This window comes from Agelaius tricolor, unplaced genomic scaffold (assembly GCF_023055355.1).
Source record: "Agelaius tricolor isolate 1412-34295 unplaced genomic scaffold, bAgeTri1.0.p SCAF_8, whole genome shotgun sequence".
Taxonomy (NCBI): Eukaryota; Metazoa; Chordata; class Aves; order Passeriformes; family Icteridae; genus Agelaius; species Agelaius tricolor.
In genome coordinates, this window is record NW_027269268.1 from 2,918,799 (window position 1) to 2,942,267 (window position 23,469).

The following is a 23,469-nucleotide window of genomic DNA, read 5'->3' on the forward strand; positions in this document are numbered from 1 at the left end:
CCAGAGCCCGGCGCGCCCCCGACGCCGCCGCGCACGCGCGGGCGCCGCCGCGGGGCTTTTTTTTTTTATTATTATTTTTTTTTCCCTTGGAAAGCCGAGGAGCGGGCAGCGCGTCTCGCGCCGGGAGCGGCGGGGACGGAGGCAGAGCCGGAGCCGCGGACGGGCCGGGCGGAGCCGAGCCGGTGTGGCGGCGGCAGCAGCAGCAGGTCAGCGGCCGGGGAGGGGCTGTGGGTTGGCCGGGTGCAGCGGTGGCGGCGCAGACAGGGGGCGCTGTGGGTCCCTCAGCGCCGTTCCCGCCGCCCGCCCGCGCGCGCGCGGAGCTCCCCCCCACCCGCCTCACGCCCCCGCGCGCTCCCCTCAGGGCCGGGGCGGGGCGGGCGTGTCGGGCCCCTCAGGTCACCGCAATGGAACCCTGAGCCGTGCTGTGCCCGCCCCCCGGCATCCTCCTCTCCCGGTGCCCGCTGATCCCGACCCGTGGGGCGCCTTCCTGAGGGCTGGCCACTACCCCCGGGCGCTGAGGTGGCTCTGCCCGCAAGTGATGCGCAGGTGACTCTTGTGCGTGGTGTCTTGGCGCCTGGTGAAATGAGGAACTCGTGCTGAGGGGGCTTTGGGCTCCTCGGAGTTAGTCTGTGCTTGTTTTTTTAAATATTGTGTCGGTAAAATCTGTAAATGCCTTCAGTAGTTGCACCTGCAGTGGTCAGTACCTGGTCTATGGTAAGTGTATGGTGCTCAGGCTTCTCAGCATAAGTCAGAGCTAGAAAAATCTATTTCACATTGTGGCGTGCCCCTTACTTGAGGAGTAAATAAGGTGAAGTTCTCCCATATATTTTCAGTGGTTTTGGTCTAATGCAGCAGCTAGCTGGGCCGCAGAATGCTTGGTTTTTGTAACCACCTCCACTCTGCTTCCATGTACTTATTCCTTCTGTTTACCTCCAGCAGCTCTGCTGCTTGTTCAGTTCCCTAATCACCTGGTTGTCACCACAGGGAAGAACCAGAAATAAGTTCTTAAAATTCACTTGTGTTTCTTGAGGGTGAGCTATTGTGAAGAAATTGGGCTGTCCTTTTGGTGTCGTACAGGTGAATCCACCCAATCAGAGTCTGGTGCTGGCATATATTTTAATTATAACTACAGAAACGACCTCTGAGATTAAGTGCAACCTTTGACCGATCCCCACCTTGTCACCCAGACCACGGCACTAAGTCCCACGTCCAGTCTTGAACAGAAATAAATCCATTTTGCCCCTCCTGAGGTGCCAGAGGGAAGGGTACAACCAGCACACAGGGATTTCTCTAGGTGTGGGAACAGCTTTAACACTCATCAGTGTCAAGTGGAAGCAAAGCCTTTACTGCCTGTCGGCACACCAGTTTCTTGAAATCCATGGAATGCCTTAAAACTGCAGATTAAAATAATGCATTGGTTTCATTCTGTAAAATGGGAGGGGGAAAGTAGAAGTTTTTCTGGTTTTAGGTTAAGAAATTTGTGCTGGCCCCCATGTATTAATGCCTGTCCTTTGTTACCTCACTTTGCAGAGAGAGACGTTTCAGGGCAGGGCAGGAACTTCAGCCTGCAGCTCTGCCTGTGTCTGATTGGTGTAATACTACATCTGTATTGGTGTAAAATGTTTCAGGATGTGTCTTTTTAAGTAGTTTCAGGTTTGCTGAATACTTGCATTTATTCTGCAGTACATACCTAGGGTTGCCCGTGACTCCACAAAAACATTTCCATAGTGCACAAAGTATTTTGAATTCCTCTTTTTTTCTCCCTCATCCCCTCTTGCCCCATTTTAATTTTTAAAATATCCCAAGCAAACAAACATTTGCATCCGTGCTTAAAAGAATAAACTATATTTTATATCTGCACCCTTGTATTGCAGTTGAATTTTATTCTGTTTTCCAGATGTTGATAATAATAGAAGCTGGGGTTGTGTGTAGGTTAGCACTGAAATCTTTAGTTTTTATCGAGTCTATAGATGAGTGTGCAGCTGCGTTATTTATTTGTTGTTTATTTATTATGTGTTATCTTCGCTTTCCTGAAGTTCCTTCTTCCTGTTTAATCGTCCCTCCTTTTCTGGTTTCACTCTGGCACACAGAGGCACTGCGATTTTATTTCTTCTGGGGAGAATATTCTTTGCTTTATCAGTGTGAGGTTTTGACCCTGCTTTTGCTTTGCTCTGATTTTAATTTGTTTATCAGAGTAGTGCTGGTAGTGTGAGAGTTGGCATGTGAGGAATACAGACTGCCTTACACCCGGGCACGTGGACACTGCTGAATTAATTACTGGGTTTTTATGTACCTATTAATCATTGATATTTGCTCTGACTCGGGAGGAGCTTGAAGTGCAAAGTAATTTCCTCAAAGCTTCGTTTGTAAAGGACAAAGTGAGAGGAAAGCCTGAAATGCAGCTTGCAGCTGCTTTTCCCTGTTCTGGGAAGGAAGTCCCCGAGCTGAGTGACTCAAAATGCTTTTTAAAACAAAGCTGTGCTGTCCTGGGCCACACTGAGGTGTTGGTGTGGTCCCTTCATGCTGTTCAGCCAGGACAGACAGCCCACAATGACATTTTATATTTGTGAAGCACCTCAGTGCAGCCCTCAGCTGGTTATGAAAGGTGTTGCCTGCTGGTTATTAATATATAAACCCTGCTGTAGGCCTTGAGTGGAGCTTGAACTTGATGAGCAGTTTTACCTGGCTTATCTTTCCAAGGTGACTGCTGACCTTTCCCTATCTGGAGTAGGCAGCTCCCAGCGGGGGAGAAGCTGATCTCCGGCTGAGGAAGCCTCATTTGCACAAGAATTTGGGGGCCATTTCCATTTTGCCATCCTGTTGTCGAGGTGGGCTTCCTCTCTGATGGCTGTGCTCTCGTTTCCCTCTCTGCTGCTGAAGTCTTTCATATGGTGATTGCGACATTAATGGCTTTAATTTTTGTGGTAATTTAATTTTCCAAAAGCTGTCTGCTTCTGGCAGTGTTGCATTGTTTTGCCGGTGTGAAATGAGGTACTGAAGCGGTGACTGGCAGGTCTCAGCTACAGCGAATTGAAACATGAACAAAAGAGATGAATCGGTGCATTAGAACGGTTTTATATTTTTCGAGATGAATCTGTATATCAAGTCACTTGGTTCTAGGTAGGGTTTATTCTCCAGGGGTCTGTTCTGGAGTTGTGACAGACCCGGGTTTGCCATTAGGGACACTTCCTTGACTTACTGCTCTTGGGCAGGGCTTTGGTAGCTGCTGGAGAGAGTGGTTTGCATTTTTGACATAATAAAGACAGTTTTGTAAAAACCAACCCTACTGTTACCAGATCTGCCATCATCAAGGCTAATACAAGGTTAGTTTCTGAAGTGTGATGTGCTCCTGGGTTTTGTGTGTGATCTTTCTAGTGGTTTGTACTGTGAGTTAAGGGGAGTGGAAAAAAAATTGTGTATCTTTTTTTCAATTCTTAGAAAAACATGTTTATGAGGAGGGAAATTACCTGCTTTTCAGCTTTAGTTATTGCAGACTCTTTTTGGCAAGTAATTTGCTTTTCTGGTGACAGGGCAGAAGATGAAACCAGAACATTTACTCCTTGAAATAACCCCTTTTGTGTTTTTAAAATTATATTGCTGTCTCATTTGACAGAATGACAGGAATGGAGACTGAAACAGAGAGAGACAAAGCCATGGAAGAAGAAAGCACTGAGCAGAAGAAGGAAAGAGAGAAGAAGAAGAGGTCAAGAGTTAAGCAGGTGTTGGCAGATATAGCCAAGCAAGTGGATTTCTGGTTTGGTGATGTCAATCTCCACAAAGACAGATTTCTTCGAGAACAAATAGAGAAGTCCAGAGATGGGTGTAAGTTTATTTTCAGTATATTTCAGTAAACACTTGAGTTTCACTTTGTCCTTCCCTGTATTGCTGGCACCAGTGACAGTTTATTTTGAGGTGCGTGTCTTCTCCTGGGAAAGGCAGGAGTTCCATGCTGGAAATCAGCATCAGCAGCTCAGGAGGTAGAACCTGTACTAGATTTAAAAAATTTTATTTGCTCTTGCTCTCCTCCTGTCCTGTCAACCCTAGGATAAAGACATCTGCCAGGATAGAAATGACTGTTTGGGAGATCTGATTTTCATTGTCCTTTCTTATATAATTTTAAGAACAAGCCATGAAACAGGAGTCATTTTGCCCTTAGAGGTACTGAACTTGTTTTGCAGGGTAGATAGCTGCAGAAATCAAAATGTCACTCGAATATGTTGTTAAGCATAGGTATTTGGTTAATTTTCTCTCTACAAGCTTGATAAGAACTTGTGTATTTGCTTCTAGGGTTACTGTGAGTCTCTTCAGACAATTTTTGTGGTTAGTTGAGCTTTTCTAAGGGCCCCCTTAAATAATTACTGAAGTAATAAAGAAGTAAAAATCACTCCGCATTTTCTAGAGGTACTAGACATGTCTAAATTTTTATTAAGACTAGTGCTACATAATTTTCTGTCCAGGTTTTAGCAGCATGTCTGGTTAAAACTGAGGTGCAAGCAGGGACTCTGTGTTGGCAGCACCGGGTTAAATACTCGATGAGTACTTGAAGGAGAGGCATATTTTCAATGCAAATTGGTTTTTGTGCTGTAAAACTACATCAGAAAAGGAGATTTTCTTCCTTTCTTTTCAAAGACAGCGGTTATCAGTGGGGAGGTAAATGAACAAAATTCCTTTGATAATGGTTAGCACAGAAGAAAATTAAATTTCACATGAAAACAAGTGGAGTAGAACACATCACCTGATTTCATAATTACACTTTTTTTTCCCCCTAGATGTTGACATATCACTTCTTGTTTCTTTCAACAAGATGAAAAAATTGACTACTGATGGGAAGCTGATCGCTCGGGCAGTTAAAAGTTCATCTGTTGTAGAGGTATTGAACATCTCACCCTTGTGTATTTGCTGGTGCTGTAAGAGTTCTGCTGGGGTGCTGAAGTCAGCAATAATCTCATGGAAAATGCTTCTTTCTCCCTGCTTTCAGCTGGATTTGGAAGGAACCAGGATCAGGAGACGGCAGCCCCTGGGCGAGTGCCCCACGGACGTGGACAGTCGGACAGTCTATGTGGTAAGGCTGGCCTTGTATGTGTCCCTGTTCCTTTGTTCCTAACTATGGAAACTGTATTTGTGCATCAGGATTTTCCTTGGCTGCTGCTCATTGTGCATGTGAAAAATGCCAATCACTTGTTTTTAAAATGTTAAAAGTTTAATAGTAATAAAATGGTTATAAAAATAGTAATACAATTAGAGTAATAATAATTTGGACAATTTGAATTAGGACAATATGAGACAATAGAGACAAAGAGTTACAGACATCCAGGTACCTTTTTCTGGGCAGCGGGAGCCTGAAAAAGGACACCCCTGAACAAAGGATTAACCCTTAAAAACAACAGCCTGTTGCATATTCATACATCTCATACATGATGCATAAATTCCATTCAAACACAGGATTCTGTCTGGTCATCCTCAGCTTCTTCCTCTGAATCCTAACAGTGCCTTCGAGGTGGGAAGAAGTTTGTTACTTCTGATAAGAGGGCAATAAATTCTTTTTCTCTGAAAGATTTAGGTGTCCTGTGGTTGCTATCATGCTGCAAGTCCTTTCTTTAAAAAAAGTATCCTACAGAGCATAGTTTCTATTTTAACATTTTATTATAACCTAGAACTATATTTAGCACACTACTTAAGAGAATTAATACAGCATTACTTTCTAACACAACACATATAATATTCATTTTAATATTTGCAAAAAGCCAATCATATTTCACCTGCAGCACAGGTGAAATAAATTGATTAAGCACAGGCAGGTGAGCAAGAGCTGAGAGTGGCTGTGGCAAGAAAGGGCTTTGTTTGGTGTCAGCTTAAATGGTTTTAAATGCCAAGCCAATGCTGCTTCCCAGGCTGGAAAGGTGCAATTTCATTGCACTGAGCTATTGCTGTGTTCACTGGGCTTTTTAAATGCCATTAGAGGAGCACCAGTGGTATTAAGAAATATTTGCTAATTACATTAATGTAGTTGAAGCTTTCTAATAACAACAAAATTAGCTTCATCAAACAGGATCTAGCTGCATTCCCAAGTTTATCAGGGTACTTTAAACAGCATTATCTGTTTATAAGATCTGTTACTGTAAGTGCCTCTGCTTTTGTACACACACAAACACCATTCTTTTCAAGACTGACTATACCTGAAAAATTTTAACTATCCTCCTAATAGCACACCTTGATACTGGCATGACTGCTTAACTTAAATGAAAATCACATCAGCTTGTGCTGATGGGATAAGTCTGCATCTCACCTTGGTATTTCAGCCTGGTCTGAGTTAAAAAGCTCTTACATTGTGGAGCCAACTGAGTGGTAGATTGGGAAGAAATCTGGTGGTTGAGCTTTTGCTTATTTAAACCCTGGGCAATTTTATTTACCAGATTTGAGGCCACTGTGGTGGTTTGCTTTTTTGTCTCTATTTGCTTTTTATGACAGGTACAATTTTTGCTGTGTACCTGTAGCTGTTAGCAGCTGAGTTAGTATTTTCCAGACAGCACTGAGTTTTCTGTGATAAAGATACACAATAATCATGGCCAGAATGCCAGCCCATCCAGATAAGGAGGAGCTGATCTGCTCTGACGATTCCTTCCTTACCAAAAGCCCGGAAAAGGTGGTTGGCTTTTGTTTTTTTTAAATACTATGTGCCAGACATAATATTTTCCTGACATGATTACAGGGACTGCTTAGAACTCTGAAATACTTTGTCTATATCATTTTTGATAAGATATTTTAAGTTTTGAGTGACATTGTCCATAAAAAGCTTAAGTGTGTGGCCAAATGTTTTGTAAATAACTGGTATGTGGAAATGGGGAAAGTAGAAGTAGCCCAGGTATTGCTTTTTTATATGCTTTACCACAGACTTCACTATTATACTATTAAAATGTGAAAAAACTTGAAGTAACTAGCTTTTCAATTTAAAGCCAAACTGTAATAAAATGTTTTTCTGAGGATGGTAAACTTTATGAAGGAAGAAAATCTGAATGTGATAAGTGTTTCCCTACAAGGAGAACATTTTATTGCAGTAACTTGTGAACAAAAATGAAATAGTGCCAACTCTGTTGTAGTTTAGGAATGAATTTGAGAGTAGGAATTTAAAGTGTTCAGTTGGGTCTAGTGAGAAATTAGTGTGACACGATTTCTGTGTGACTGGGGAGGGGAAATGCTGAACTCAGACACCGTGTTTGCAAGCTGCTAAAATGTGTTGCTATATTAAGGATTTTATAGAAATAAAAATCAGATGAAATAAATTTTGTCATCCAAGAAACTGCTGAAAAAGGTTCTGCTCATCTGATGGATTAAACTTGAAAATACTGGCTACTGGTAAAAATTTTATTAGTAGTGACTCTTTACTGGCCTGCAGGAATTCTTTCTGTGACACCTACCTGCATTACCATCAATTAAAAAAAATACCTTGTGCTTTGCAGAGGGTAGTTTGGGACAAGCCAGTCTGGTATTTCCTCCAAGGTTTAAAATTTACCAAGAGATTTTGTGTTGCAAAGTCCAGCTGCGGGTGAGCTCTTGGTATCTGTCATGTGAAGAAGAGAAACATCTAAATTAAATATATCATGTATTTGTTGTAGAGTATGAATAATCAGAGATCTGTTCTCAGGTCACTTTTTGCTACCTGGATACTTTGCCTCTCAACGTTTTGATATCAAACTTGAATTTTTTTTTTCTCCTTTAGGAGCTGCTTCCCAAAAACGTCAATCACAGCTGGATTGAGCGGGTGTTTGGGAAGTGTGGCAATGTCGTTTACGTCAGCATCCCCCGGTACAGGAGCACTGGGGATCCAAAGGGCTTTGCTTTTGTTGAATTTGAAACTAAAGAACAAGCAGAGAAAGCCATTGAGGTGAGTGCTGCTGCCTCTGCTGCTGCCATTGTTCCTGGTGACACATTGAGATATGAATGCTGTGCTCTTTACTAGGTCACCCACTGAATCTTAGAGAAATTCCCAAAATATCACCATTTAAAAGCTTCACTTAACAGGAGTTAGCTCTTCTTTCCTGCTCCCAGACCTACAATTCTTTAAAGATTTAATTCTATTAATAACCTGAAGACTTGGAAATATAATTTTTTTTTGTAAGTAATTTGGTTGGCTGCTCTTGGCATCTTTTACAGAAAGAGATCTCTGTGAACAAAAAAAATGATGTTTAAATTTCATCGAGCAAGCGTGGTCATACCTAATTTTCTGTATGGAAATGTGATTTGAAAGTATTTATATATTGAAGTGTGATAAAGATTGTTGGTTTTAACTTTAACTTGGACGCAGACTCTTCAAAGAAAGTATGATTTTGTGGTTCTCAATTTCCTTGTTTTAGTTTTTGAATAATCCACCAGAAGAAGCACCACGGAAACCTGGGATTTTCCCCAAAACAGTAAAGAATAAACCAGTTCCTACACTGAATTCAAGTGACACCACTGTAGTAGGTAAGTGGTGCTAAGTTATTGGGAATCAAGGAAGTGTTATTAAGTTTCTTGGGTCACTTTTGTGCCTCAGCTTCTGAAGAGAAAATTCTCACCTGCTGTGTTACTGCAGTTTAATTTCACGTGTCTTAAAAGCTTTTCATAAAAACAATTCACCTTGCTGTGTTTGGCCAGCATGGGCTGAAGTATGAAAAATCTACTCTAATTTACAAACCAGTATCCCAGATTTATGTTGCAACTTCATCACTAAAACATTTTCCCTCATTTCTGGTGTTGTAATACAATTTCCCAGACCTCGGACACCCTCCTTTTTTTTAATACTGAAAATCACATTAATATTCCTCATGATTATCACCAATTCTTTATTTAACCAGCAACTGTTAGGTGAAGGCCAAAAAATTAAATCAAACAAGTCTAATCTAGTGTTGAATCATGGGCAGTTTTAAATGTTTTGTTTTTAATCCAGAAGAGAAGAAAAAGAAGAAAAAGAAGAAATCCAAAATCAAGAAAGAGAGCAATGCACAGGCAGCTGCAGAGCCAAAGGAATCCAACACTAACAACACAACAGAGGCAGCACCCAAGTCTAAAAGGCACAGAACTCCCTCAGAGTGTTCTGAGATGGAGGGAACTGAGCCCCCCAAGCAGCTCTCTAAAAAGGAAAAGAGGAAATGGGACAGAACAGAGAGCTCCGAGGTAACCTGGGAAAGCAGGCCAGGAAAGAGAAAAAGAACCACCTCAGGAGATGGTGAGACATCAGCTCCAAAAGTCAAGAAAACTGCTGAGAAAGATGAAGTTGAAACAATAAAAGAAGAAACAACAGAAGTTCCAAAAGATTCCAATGGTAAAAATTCTTGCCACTTTTAATTATCATAATTTCTATGCAAAAATGAAATGAAATTGTAGATATCCCTTTTGAATGATAGAGTGGAAGCATTAGATCAGCTTGGGCATATCAGTGTTCCCTGCAGTTCAAATTAAACCTTGTTAGGAGTCACTCGAAGGAGAGGAGCTACAGAGGGAATGAGGAAGAACTTGCAACACTAAAGTAGGAAAATCTAATCAGAAATCTAAATAGTTCAAAGAAGTTCATATCAATAGAACTGTAAAGTATTGGTTAAACAGACAGCCTGGGCAAATGGAGACAGCACGGGAATCTAGATAAATAAATTAAAATACAAAAGAGAAAGCATTTGTTGCATGAGATAAGAAAAGCTGCAGTGAAAGGAGATTTATTGTGAGAAGTAAAGTAAACTTGGGTAGTCAATTAAATGGACCAGAAGCAGTTAATAGAAAGGAGCAGTAGATATTGAATGTGATTTTATTGTAAGAAAATGTTTAACTATCCGTGTTCAAATACATTTTTTTTTCATTTGACCTGTTTTAATATAGAAGTTTCTGCAGAAGAAGACAAAGACAAAAAAGACACATCTCTTTCCAAATCCAAAAGGAAACACAAGAAAAAACACAAAGAGAGACACAAAATGGAGGAAGAAGTAATTCCCCTCAGGGTTCTCTCCAAGTAGGTGAAAAAAATTACCAGTTTTCTCTGAATAATTTTTCCTTAATGGTAGAACTAGGGAAATGGGTGGCTGGCTTGATTAAGAGACCTCCTAAATGAGAACAAAATGCCCCAATTTTTGCACTTGTCATACCTACTTGTAACAATGAAATAAACCCACAGGTTTTAATCTCGTTTCATGTTGGGCCTCTTCAGTGTTTAAACAGTTTACTGCTGTTTGAGTATATATACCTCGGTGATTTTGGAAATATTTGTCTTGTGGTACCACATTTTTAATGTTTGTGAAATGTTTGAATGGTTACGCTTTTCTGTAGTATGCACTGTTTGTAGTCACTTGTAGGAAATTTAGGCCACGTGTTTTGTAATGTTTATTGAAGTTTTATTGCTTAAAAACTTTAATGCACCATATTTCAAACCTTTAAAGTTATTTATTCCTGAAGTCTTGGTATGTCTGACAGTCCATCACCATTGCTAAAGTGCAATTCCAATTTTTATACAACAGAGTTGCATATTAGCAACAGTATTAGCCTGTAGCAAGAAGAGTAAAGAGTTTAAATTTTCATAGCTTGACGTGTGGAGTTCTGCCAACCTTTTAATCCAAGTGTAGGGCTTTTAGGAGTCACCACAACTAAAACATGGAAGCACTTACTTTTTGGGCATCCAGCAAGTACCTCCATGTTAAAGTTGAGGGGGTCCTTGCCGCCTTGTGCCGCAATATCTTGATTTATATAGAAACACTTTTTTATTATTTGATACATTTCCAGAGAGGGTGTTGAGATTAAAAGGATTCACCACCACTAAAACATGGAAGCACTTACTGTTGAGAACCAAAGCAAGCACATCCACATTTAAGTTGTGGGGGTCCTTCAAGGGAAAACTACATAAAATTAAATCAAAACCGCGGTAACAAAAAACATTTATGCACATTTCCTGTAAGAAGCCTTCGAGCATTAGGATCCACCGCCACTGAAACATGGAAGCACTTACTTTTATAGGCAGCAGGTACCTCCATGTTAAAGCAAAGGGAGACCTTCAAAATTAAAAATCGCTTCAAATGAACTTTAAGCACTTAGAAAAAGATCTGCTGAGAGCTAAATTTTTTCCCGGATCTAGTAATCTTCAGGATCTAAAAATCTTCAACCGAAGTGCAGGCCAAAAAAAAAAAAAAAAAAACACATAATCCAGGGTGAAGTTTCAGCATTGCGATCAGGATTCACCTCTACTAAAACATGGAAGCACTTACTTTTGCTATATCACAGAAAGCACCTCCATGTTAAAGTAAAAGGGGTCCACCAAAAAAAAAAAAAAAAAAAAAAAAAAAAAAAAAAAAAAAAAAGGTTGTCAGCGCAGCGTGTCCTCTGCCGTCGGCATTCTCAGCATACTGCAACAAACACAAGAGTTTTGGTTAAAGGTTATTCAATTGTAGCAAAAGGGTAAAATGTGAAATGTTTAAAGAGTATGAGCATTGCAAATACTTGCCTGACTCAGGCTCCATGATCTCCTCTCCTTTGGCTGGGCAAGTAACAAAGTTCCTCCTAGTGCTCGTATTTATACCAAACCTTGCTATGGGATGGTGTTGCCTTTTTATCTCCAAGAATCATTACGTGGCTCTTTTGTTATTTTAATGCCTTTGCTCCGTTGAGAATGTATGATCCTGGGCGAGTCTGGATGCTTTTTTGAAGTATACAGTTGTCAGTGTTAACAGCTAAAACCATTACCAGAAGATATCCTCCTCTTTAAAAATCCTCTATCAGCTTGTTTGATAGCACAGATTAGGGTAACAATGAGTCGTTCTCACAGTGCCACTGCGGGCATTGTGTTGCTGTGGAGCAAAGCTCTGGCTGTTTGCAGAAACATCTCCATGTTAAATGTATGTAAATATATAAATTGCTTCCATGGGGAGGATTTTTGAACCAAAATGCATTTGAATAGGGAGGAATGTCCTTATCTCGGTAGGTTTTTGGTTTAACCAGTTGTTGATTTTCCAGCAATGATTTTTTTCTCGAAAATGAATGACTGATTCTTAATGTAGTGACACAGGAGTGGGTTCACTGAACTAATTCACTGAATTGAGGGTTCACTGTCTCTGAATTAACTCTGAATTTGGTGCCTGTGCTCTGTGTAGTTCCAGTGGAAACCACAGTTCACCAAACTATTCTCAATGCTGTCTGAATATTTAAAGCAAATTTGAAAGCCACTCTGTAGAAATGATAGGTTGATGTTGCTGGAACTCTCTAAAGCAAAGCCATGGGAGATTGAGTTAGGGAAAAAATTGAATTTGACCGACGTGCAGGGACATCTCTGGTGGCAGAATGGTCTGCACTGTTCACCAAGTCCACCTAAAGCTGTTTGTAACCTGTTCAATTACCTGTAAGTTTGTAAACATCAGTTTTTGTTTGCAACTGACATCCTGTGCCTGTGTTGCTGCTTTTAGGACCGAATGGATGGATTTGAAGCAGGAATATTTGGCTCTGCAGAAAGCCAGTATGGCCTCCTTAAAGAAAACCATGTCTCAAATCAAACCTGAGCCCGTGGGAGAAATGGAGACGGAGTCTGGTGTGCAGAAATCTGAAAATGACAAAAGTAATCCTGGGTTTTGTCTTTTTTTCCTTAGTGTTTCCGGTATGCAAACAGAAGTGGTGTAAGACCCCGGTCTTGCAGAAACACTGCCAGAAGGTTTTGTTTTGTAAAATGCTGCTGTTTTCTAAAAATGTCAGATAGTAAAAGTTACCCTCTCACTATATTTTGTTGGATTTGGTACTAAGGAGTTATGTAAGAAAATACTAAAGTGATTTCAGCATATTTCAGCATATAGCACTTCCCAGGCTTACAGATATATTTAGGTAGTTGTCATGATTAGGCCTCAGAGAGGTAAATGAATAATCAGCTGCCTTGGTGCTGCATCTTGGGCCAGACCAGCTTGGGTTTAACTGTCCCAGAGGTATTAAAAAAAACAGCTTGGAAGAAGACTTTATCAGCTCCAGGGGCAAGAGCCTCGAAATTATATCTTTGTAGATCAATTTCTACTTTTTTTCTGGTTTAGAATTATTCTTTATTTTATTTCCTCTGAATACTCTTTGTGTCTCTTCACTAACCTCCACACTGATGTTCCAATGGCCCTCTCCATGTTTTTAATCATCACTCTATAACTGCGGGGTTACTATTGGTACAATGTAAAATGTCTTTGTAGGAAGAACCCTATGGACTTTAAAAATGTCTCAAAGACTTTTTCTCGAAGCTGATTTTTTTTTTTACTAAAATTGGCTTGAACCTTTGGACAATCTTGATCCTTCTTTTAATAAACCTCAAACTGCAGTAACAATATTTGATGCTTATTTACACTGTTACTTCTGTGCTTTCATAATGTCTTAATTTTTTCAACCTAATAAATATGAAAACTTTTTTCTCTTTCCCCCCACCCTCAGCCACCAGTGAAGATTGTGCCCCTCCCGCCAAGGCCAACACAATGGGGCCTCAGTTTGTCAGCGGAGTAATTGTGAAGATCATTAGCAGCGAGCCCCTGCCGGGCAGGAAGCAGATCAAGGTAATGCCTTTGTAACCTCAGGGTAGCTGTTAGCCTTTCCTCTTACCCTGCCCCCCAAATCTTTGAATATGGAATACCATTTCACCCAGACTCACTGATTTTTTTTGTCTTTTTTTTTGCCTGTTTGGTCGGTAGCTGAGTAAAAATTTCTTGATATCTGTAAATGGCAGATTTTTCAGTGGCAAAATAGGTTAAGGGAGGATGTTTCAAAGGAAACCAAGCCTGTAGTGTGCCTGGAGCAATGTCAAGTTTATCATGAAAATATTGACGAGAATAAGCAATGCTCTGGTGCTTTCCAGTTAAAAAAAAGGAGCTGGAGACTTCTTCAGTTTTTTGTGTTTGTCACTGTGCCAGTCACCCTGACAGGAGACTTTGAAAAGTTTATGGTGTTTTTATCATGAACAGGAATCTGGGGGCAGGAAAATGCTCTCTGCATGAGAAACCAATTTTCTTGATTTCAGAAAGAATTTTACAATGACAAAAACTCCATTTCAGGGAGAATGATGGGAGTGGAACTTGTTGATTCAGTCACTTTTTTCCTAATGCAAGTTTTGTGTGATGACACAAATCAAAAGTTACACATCAGTTCTTTTTAAGGAAAATACCAGTTTCTAAGCTTCATCCTTTTGAAATGGAAATATTAAGAGTTTTCCAAAGGAAATAACAGGTTTTTTCCAGATCCTGAATTTTCTATTAATGTTACACAGGACGTTTTCTTTCCCAAATTGCACTTTAGGATGAGTAACAACTGCAAAGAATTTGAACAACTTGAACTCAGGTTGGTGCACACACATACCCAGCCCACTCAGAACAGTGAGGGAATGGTTTAAAATTCCATTTTTGATACTGTTTATCAAACATTTGTAACCAGGGAAGCCATTTCGAGTCACCAGCTGCTTGTAAGTGTATGAGGCTTGGTGTGTGCATGAACCTAAGCAACATGTGAGACTCTCACTGAAACCCTCATCTCACTGATGCTGGGGTTTCAGCTTCTGCAGCTTGATTTTTCTCTGTGTGTTTGAAGGCAGCTGAGTGCTGGAGACACAGAGAGAATGTGGCATAAGTTGTTCCTGTAACCTCTGAGGGCCTCTTGGACTGCAGGATATTCCTCACTGGGTTTTAAGTTTATGTCACACCCTGATAGGCTGTGGGCAATGGGAAAGTGCAACCAGAGTGCCTTTGCTGTTTCTGGGCCTTCAGCTGCAGCAAACTGCCACTAAGCCCCACTTCAGGCATTTTTTCCCCTCAGACTTCCAGAACTGAGCTGCATTTCTCGTTGCATGGAAGCAGTGATGCATGCCACACGACTTGGGAAGGTCTTTGCAGTGTAGTTTAAATATTATTTTGATATTCTAATTTTACACTGCTCTGCTTCCCTGTTTTGCCCTCAAGATGCTCCTCAGAGCTACTCACTTTTGCCAGCTCCAAGGAACTCTTTGGTTTGTTTTATCCATGAAAGGATGACTTTGGGATAACAGAATAAAGCTGAAAAGTAGCTTTTGTTGGCTCTCAAAGGATCTTGACAGCGTTGTCACTTAATTTTTGTTTTGTTTTAAGGCTGCCCTTGGTAGTGGAGGGTTAAAAGCAGTGTGTGATTCCTGAATCGAAGCATCTTACTTGAGCTGCCTGCTGTGAACAAAATTGACTAGGAATGTGTGGTCCTACTTAATTTCCCTAACAGCAGGAATTACAAGTGAAGTACTTCATCTGCAAGAGCATTTGTGACTCTTCTCCCTTCTGCTGTCAGTGAAAATTTTCAGGCAGAGGTCACTTCATAAAGATAGAGTTGTTTTACTACTGCAGCTTTCTCAAATCATCTGTCATGCATGAGCTTGCTTTTGTGCATTTAATGTGTAGAATCAAGTCTGATATTTTTCTGTTAGACTGAGATCTATCGATGTTCCAGTGCACAGTTTTTACTTTTGAAAAAAATCCAATACAGCATTGGAATAAATGGGTGATGCTCCATTAGTAAAATGATACCATAAGGTTTCCAGGAATTGCTGCTTTAAATTGTTAATGGGAGGGCAGGATGAGAGATAGATGGGAAGATGTTGCAGGCTCATAAATCAGAATTCAGTTATAACCTTCTTAGGAAAAAATGTTAATTCAAAACTCTTTTGACAAGGGATTGATCGATTAAATGACAAAGTTCAGTTACTGCCTCCTACTTCATGACCTTCTTGAAAATGTTAACGACCTCCAAATGGAATGGTCAAAAGTCTCTCTTTTTAAGTTCTCTTTTTGAAGGCTGATTTATGGTGTGTGTTGTGTCGTGCTCTGACAGGATGCTCTGGCAGTGCTGGCTGAGGTGGCTTATGTTGACATGCTGGAGGGGGACACCGAATGCCACGTCCGTTTCAAGACTCCTGAGGATGCACAGACTGTCATGAAATCACACAAAGAAATACAGATCAAAAACAACTGGAAATTCGAAGTTCTCACTGGTAAGGCTTCTTTTTTTTCATGAAAGTATGGAAGAAGCCTTAATTACTGTGAAAGGGATCATTCCTGATGAATTTATGGATATATTTAGATGTCTCAGGAGAAAAAGATTGCATGTTTAGTAGTTTTATTTTCTGGGAGTCTTCTTGTTTTGCAAATACTCTGAAATTGATAAAACAAGAAGGGATTTTATGCCACTATTCAGAGCAAAATGATGATTTTTGCTTGCTATTACAGACTTAATTTTGCTCTTTTTAGGTGGATTTGCTTCACTTTCAGTGGCAAAGGGCTATAGAGCCTAATTCACATTGCAGCTTTATGAATAGAACATTCTGATAATGCAAAAGAATTTTAAAGGAAGACTTGGTTGAAAATACTGAGCATATGTGTGAAATGACATGGCAAGGATCTAACAGCACAGATACACTTAAAGTGGGTTTTAGCACTTACCCACTAATTGATCTTAATTTTCAGGAAGTTGAATAATTTAGGCCAGAATAAGAAGGGCTCTACTTTTCAACTTCATTTTAATGTGTGGTTTTTCTTTCTGAAATGACTGTGCTGTTCTAAATTTGTATCTTGTATTAGACTGGATTAGTTTGCCAAGTGTGGAGAACCCTTTTTGTGGGATTGAGGGATAGAAATAAAGAGGAAGCCTGTCAAACTTGCTGTATTCATTAAACTTTTGTCTTTAAAAGATGCACCAAAAACTGTAATATGGAAAAAAAAAAAAAAAACAAAAACCAAAACGGGTTAAACAGTCAATATGAGACTGCCTCATCTGTATTTAAATATTTTACCCCACACTTGCCTAAATCCTGGTTTAGGACCCAGTCTGCTGGGTGCAGGGATGTATATGCCAGTAAAGGATTGCAGGAGGAGGAGCTTTGATGGAAGCATTAACCTTCATGATGATATCAAAGTTAATTGAAGTTTGAGACTCAGTGAGTGCTGCTAATGTCATTTGGAGATAGATTTGTCTTCCGTGTGCTCTGTGTTTCAGAGATCCAGAAATAACCTCAAATTTTGTGTTCTACAGCTGTGTGCTCTGTGTCTGTTTGTCTCTGGTTTCGTGTCCTTACATCAGAGTGTAGTAGGAGATTAGGAGTAAGTACTACATTGTAGGAGCATTCCATTCATGGTCTTAAGATTTATTTTTTTTTTCTAACTGGCTCATTGAAATGAGAATGGGAAAGCTTTCCAGGAATGCACAAAGGACTCACAGTTAGGATTTTTGTTTTACTTGGTGGCAGAAGGTGAGAGATGAAAAGGAAAGAATCTTTAATGCTCTCTACAGCAGGGACTAAAGATTTCCCAGTAGTATTTTACTCTTCAGGATTTGACTTTAAGTATCTTCAGCTTGGCATCTGGCAAGATGGCAAGCATCTGTGATCACATTGAGATCTTAACTTCTGCAGGAATCTCTTCTGAGATCATTCAGAAACTTCCCTGTGGCTGAAGATGAACCCTGAGACCGTGCAAAATGATATCACAAAATTCCCATTGTGATAATTACATTACAAACCAGAAAGAACAGTGGCAAACTGCTGCTTCCCTGCAAAGTTGCTGCTGAGAAGAACTGCAGAATTTTTTGCTTTTGTGTTGCTGCCCATGTTCAAATATTCCTGACCGCTCATGAATTCCCCAGGCAATGGTTTTGATGAAACAAAATAGTCTCAATTGTTCTTACAGTAATTACTTTCTTTTGTCTCCTGTTTGGTAGCTGTTTAAAATGTGTCAGAGGTTGAGTGCATCAGTAAATCAAAGGGGCCTATGTGTGCTGTGGTGAAACTTCAGCTAAAACTGATGACAGATAGAGAGAAATTCTGTGTGGCTTCTGTGGGTAGGAAATTTAAGACTACTGGGGAAATACTTGTTGGGTTTTCCTAACAGATGTTTTAATGAGTGTGAGAAGTGGATGCAGTTCTGGTGGCTGTGTTTATTGACATTGCTCCATGTCCATTTTCCCCCAAGGTGACCATGAGCAGCGTTACTGGCAGAAGATTTTGGTGGACAGACAAGCTAAGCTGAACCAGCCTCGAGAAAAGAAGCGGGGTACAGAGAAGGTAACCTGCAAATCTCAGCTGTTCCCTCGGCAGCCAGGGCTGAAAACATGACCCTGCTTCTGCTCCACGTGGTTTGCTCCACGTGGTTTGACACTCTGTATTTAATTCTGATAAATCACTTCCTACTGACCAGGCAGCAGGGTTTTACAGCCACAAAATACAGAGTGTGGCTGTCCTGCTGCAGCTGACAAGTGCAAGGCTTGTCATTGCAGGGACAACTGGAGAAAGTTAAGTCCATGACTAAAGGCCTGAACTTCATTTGTAAGCTGGATTTGTTTTGAAACCCGGTCTGGATGAGCTCATTAATAAGTTAAGTTGTCTTGATGTGCTCTAGTGAAATCAAGTCTTAAACTCTTAAATCTCCAGTATGATCCAGAAAATAATTTTCTTGAGAACAAATCTCATTTCCCTCACCATTAAGACAGTTTTATTTTGCTGTGGTGAATCCTGTGTGTTCCCAGAGTGGTCAGGAGCCCCTACTCTACCCCAGCCAAAGCTGACTGCTGCTGCCAGCATCCATGGCTGTGCAGCTTCCAGTTCCAAACTGGGACACTGCAGCCTTCTCCTGGCTGTGCCTGTGGGCTGCAGCCTTGAGCGAGTGTTGCAATGAACTTGCAGCCTCTGCTGCAGCCCCAGCAGCTCCTTCCAGCATGAAGGGCTCTTTGACTAAGCCGGGCAGATCCCTGACTTGACAGAGAGGAGCCAGAGAGTATTTCACAGACGTTTTATTGCCAGGTTTGCTTCACACACAATCCAGATAAGGTTTCTGAGTTGGCTTTAGCTTGAATTTTTTTTGCTGTGGCTTGCAAAACTTCAGAATCATCTGACCTTAATTATTTGTTGTTGACTTTGGAGACTCTTTGTTTCCTGGACGTTAGGGAAAAAATCCTGTCCCACATAAAATGGAAAATAAATATTTAATTGACCTAAAGGACCAGCAGTCATACAGGTCAAAACCTTATCTTGTACAAGGGATATTTTGCATATCTTATCCTGTTTGTGTGAATGTTCTTTCAGAGATCCTGCAGACAAATGAGTTGGGTTTTTTTAAACAAAGATGTGCGTAAAGAATTTGCCGGAATGTCTAATTTAATTTTCATGAAAGCCTGAAAATGGCATTGATTCGAGCCAGTTTTCTTTAATATAAGCAGAAAGGGAATTTGGAATTTGAAAACCACAGCTTTAGAACATTTTTCTGATTGCTTCCAGGATTTTTTTTAATGTACTTTTACTTTTTTAAACCAAAGGTGCCAGTGAGACCTTTGACTTTAATTTTGACTGTAGGAGCCCTTGCTATCAAGTTTCTCTTCTTCATCTTTTGAAGATTGGTATTTGTTGACCAAGCTGGTGTAAATTGGGCAGTAATGTACCTCATCTAGGCTTGCAAATACAAACTGTCTCGGTTCTGCCTAACAATTGGCAGCACAAGGATGCAAACTCCTGCTCCTTCCCCCTGCCCATCACCTTTCCACACAGGGAGGTGTGAACTTCAAAGCCAGGGAATTCTATTTAAATGCTAAAGCTGTTAAGCAAAACATCAAGACAAGAATGCCTCGCTGCAGTCAGTAAGTTTTAACCCCTTCGTCACTTTTTTACAGGCTGTATTCCTGAAATACAGACTGATAATATAAATATATTTTTCTGTTCATTAATATTTTCCCATTTGAAAATTTCTCCTTAGTACTTCCAAGATGATTTCTTCTGAAGTTCTCAAAGGTAGAAAGAAGCAGTATAATAATTCATAATTTAACATACTCAGTAAAATGTGCCATTAGTGTGCCTTTCTATTCTGTTGATCACATTTGAAATCCCTTACACCATTTTGAAGTGGAACTTTTTGCCTGTTAGCTGCATTATGATTGGAATTAAGGCATCTTATATTTTCTTTGAATCAGTGTTGAAATGCATGGACAGTTGAGGCAGTCTGAGATTCCTCTTTTCCATTTTTTCTAAAACATCCAGGCCCATTTTGCTTTCCTCAGGATAATGGTTAAGGATCACTACAGCACACAGCTGGTGCAGTGCCCAAAACCAAAGCAAGTGGTAGAGATTTCAATTCCTGAATCAATCAAAAAAATTGGTGACAATCTACCAGGCCTGGTGGGAAGACAGGGACACCTTTTTCATGCCAAAGGATGGCCAGGCCTTTTCTGAGGGGCCTTGGGATATCCTATCTCTTTTGGACATCTGGTTTATTATAGGAACTGTGCCAGTGGAAGTGAAACCTTTCCCTGGTGTCTGTGGAATAGCTGGATCCCTCTTTGCATTCAGGAGTAGCCCTGTGCTTACATGGAGGTGCTGCTACTGGATTGATGAGCTAGAAATGGAAATCCTCATGCAAATTCTCTAATAGAAACACTCAGCAATATGAACTGGGCAGCTCATATCTTAGAGCTTCCCTTCCCATGTTTGGCACTCTCCATCCTATATGCTGAAGGATTAAACCACTGTACTCTGCTTCTTCTTAGGGCTGAACTGTTTTAAACTGGGGTTTTTTTTAGGCAACAGAGAATAAAAGTTAGCCATCTTGAGGTCAGTTTTATTGCTGGAAACTGCTTTGGAAAGCCTCAAATCTTGCCTGCCACAGGGAGTGCAGCAGCACAAGGTGTACCTCCATGCTGTGTGCAGGATTCAGCCATATGCAGAAGTAATAAATAATTTGATTTGTATGTGAACAAATCTGGCACACTGGATTGCCTGGGTGCAAGTGACCACATAACTCCAGCTAGTATGGTTGAGTAGCCCCCAGCAGAGAAGTTGCTCTGGGCTTTTGTTGTTGTTTTGATTTGGTTTGGTTTTGGTTTATTGAGGGGATGTGATTTTTTTTTTTTTTTTTTTTTTTTTTTTTTTTTTTTTTTTTGGTTGGTTGGTTGGATTTTTTTTTGTGGGGTTTTAAAAAAAAAAATTGGTGGTATTTCTGTGTTCTCTGTGAGTGCATTTTCATATGATTTCTTGTGTTGGTTTGTGGTTCCTGTGTGTGTGGTTTTGTGTATATTGTGATGGGTTTTGTGGGTTTTGTACATGCCTCTGCCTGTTGTTTTTGTGGGATTTGGCGATTTTATATGTACTTAGAGTTCTCTTCATGTACTAGAGCTTTGGAGTTGTTTTGAGAAGCTTGGAAGAGTTTTGGTAATTTTTTTCCTTTTGGGTACTTTTTTGGCAGATTACATATTTTCAGAGGTTGATTTTGGTGTTTCTTAGTGGGTTTGGGTTTTTTCTGTTATTTTGAGGGAGCCTGGTGGGGCTTTTTTTTTTTTAGGGGGGAGTTGTGTGTTCTGTATGTGCCTTTGAGTGTTCCTGTGTTGGATTCTGTGGGTTTTTATGTGCCCTCAGATTGTGGTGTTGGTTTGTGGTGTTTCTCCACGAGTTTTTTTTGTGTATTTTCTTGTGTTGATTTGTGGGTTTTGTGGTTTGTGTGTGTGTTTTTGTGGTGTTAGGGGAGTTTGTGGTTTCTTCATGTTCTTGTGTGGGTTTTAAGGTTTTGTGGTGCTGTGTGTGTTCTTATGGAAGTTTGTGGTTTCAGTGTCAATGTTTTTGCCTGGGTTTAGGATTTTTTATGACATGTGAGTTTTGTGTGTGTTTTCAATATGTTTGTGTAATTGTTCATGTATGGGGTTTATGAGGGTTTTTACTTTGTGTGTGTTTCTTGTGGTTTCTGTGCTTCAGTGGTTTTTCTTCAGTGCATTAATGTGGAGTTTCTGTGGTGTGCTGGGGATATATGTGGGGGTTTTTCCTGTTTAAAATTCCACAATATTCATAAAGCACTCTTTTTGGGCTTTTTTGTGATTTGACCTTGTTTTTCCTACATCAGTAGCCAAATGAATCTAATAAAAGGATAGAATTTTTAACTTGCTGCATGAGGCTGTATTTCAGGATTTTGAAATTGCCATTTCGATATCTTCAACCATGTTGGGAGGAAGGAGGAATAGAATATATTATGATTATAAGGTCAAATCCTAGCAATATGGTTTTCCTCTGATTTTCCACGTCATTTTTGCTGCTTGCAGTTGATTGCCAAAGCTGAAAGGATGCGGCTGGAGAAGACCCAACAGACAAGCAAACACATTCGCTTCACTGATGACAACTAACAGGGCTGATGTGGACTTGGAAGTGAACTGTAGCTGTTCCAGACAAAACATCCAACACCAGCCCCCACAACCACTGCTGCTTCCAGCAACCCAGCTCGGGCCCTTGGAGCCAGAACTCTGCAGACTGCAAGTGTGAAGATTGGTTCTGAACCCCATTTTTACTAGGCTGAGTGTCTACTGCTTCTGAGCCCTTAGGTAAAGCTTTTTGGAACATGTGTATTATGAGATCTTCCTTTAGTTCTCTTCCACTTTGTTGGGATTTTCTCTCTCTCTTTTTTTTGTTTTTTTGGTTTTTTGTTTTTGTTTTTTGTTTTGCTTTGTTTTTGTTTTGTTTTGGTTTTTTTGTATGTTTTATACACTAGGTTATAAAATAAAATGCTTGAGAATTTCAGTTGTGTATCTCTAATTCTTCCATTTGCTTTTTATGAGACTATAAATAATAAAAGTGGTAGATGCTACATAAAGCTCTCTAGGCCTCTTTTTAGTCCATCGAGCTGTTTGAAAATAGAGGAAAATAATCTTCTGTTATTTTCAAGTGGGTAGGGCTGGCAGGAAATCTGCCATTGAGGAGTTTGGAAGGAAATTTACTTACATAAATACACACTAAACTGAATTTAGACTTTTTTATTTTTTAGAGGAATCTTCAGAAGAAGAAATAAGAGTGTGTTTGGTACATCTCCATCTTGTTACTCACTTGCAAGTTGTATAATTCACGAGTTAGGATGATGATTTTAATGGCTTTAAGGTATTTCATGGAGGACCAACCAGCAATCTGAAAAAGAGGAAAATCAAACGTGAAACTGGAATTCTCCACAAGGTTTCACTTCTGTTTGGCTGAGTCTGAATGGAGAGGAAATAGCAGTGATCAGACTGAAGATAGCAAGAGTCCAGAGGGGAAAAGTGCAAGATAAGGGATCAGCTTTGGGGCTGGAGGGGAAGAGCTTGCTGGTGGTTCTTGGAAACGGTGTATGGAGGATTCCTCCCAGAGGGCTGCAGGGGAAGAGCAGGAGCTCACCTGTATTCCAGGCATTCCTGCAGTATTCCTCTTTGGTTCAATTGCAGCATTTTGAATTTATTATGATCAGATCTTTAACTTCTCTCTTCCTGGGTAGGTGAGAAGTTGTGTAACATGGCAGAGAGGAGTTTTCATATCCAACTCTGAAAAGAATTGATCAATTAATGTCTTCTAGGCATCCAGCCTGAAAGACAGGAAGGCTTTTTTTTCCTTTTTCCCTTTGTGATGCGAAGGGAAAAAATAAATCCCACAGCCTACCCTGGGTAAAATGCTTGGGATTTTGCTGCTGAAATTCATTTAAGTCAAAAATATATCTGTGTTATAAATAATTTAGG

The 23,469-nt window shown here is 40.2% G+C and overlaps 1 protein-coding gene across 3 annotated transcripts; it reads left to right on the plus strand.

The window, feature by feature from the left end:
• Nucleotides 1–15: 15 nt before the first annotated feature.
• LARP7 (La ribonucleoprotein 7, transcriptional regulator) lies at nt 16–22,510 on the plus strand. Of its 3 annotated transcripts, none has more exons than XM_071431326.1 (13): nt 16–206; nt 3,614–3,822; nt 4,770–4,870; nt 4,979–5,062; nt 7,718–7,882; nt 8,352–8,460; nt 8,924–9,298; nt 9,847–9,976; nt 12,411–12,559; nt 13,402–13,520; nt 15,808–15,967; nt 17,940–18,031; nt 22,039–22,510. In XM_071431326.1, the coding sequence occupies exons 2-13, from the start codon at nt 3,615–3,617 to the stop codon at nt 22,117–22,119; spliced, it is 1,773 nt and encodes a 590-aa protein (XP_071287427.1). In that variant the 5' UTR covers nt 16–206; nt 3,614; the 3' UTR covers nt 22,120–22,510. The 3 variants fall into 3 exon arrangements, with proteins under 3 accessions (XP_071287427.1, XP_071287426.1, XP_071287425.1); XM_071431325.1 differs by lacking the exon at nt 16–206 and adding an exon at nt 390–546 and having other exon boundaries at nt 8,927–9,298; XM_071431324.1 differs by lacking the exon at nt 16–206 and adding an exon at nt 392–546.
• Nucleotides 22,511–23,469: the final 959 nt, after the last annotated feature.

Coding starts and splice junctions, on each gene's coding strand:
- LARP7 (XM_071431324.1), top strand. Junction 9,299..9,846: donor AGTTCCAAAAGATTCCAATG/GTAAAAATTCTT, acceptor GTTTTAATATAG/AAGTTTCTGCAGAAGAAGAC. Junction 18,032..22,038: donor AGAAGCGGGGTACAGAGAAG/GTAACCTGCAAA, acceptor TGCTGCTTGCAG/TTGATTGCCAAAGCTGAAAG.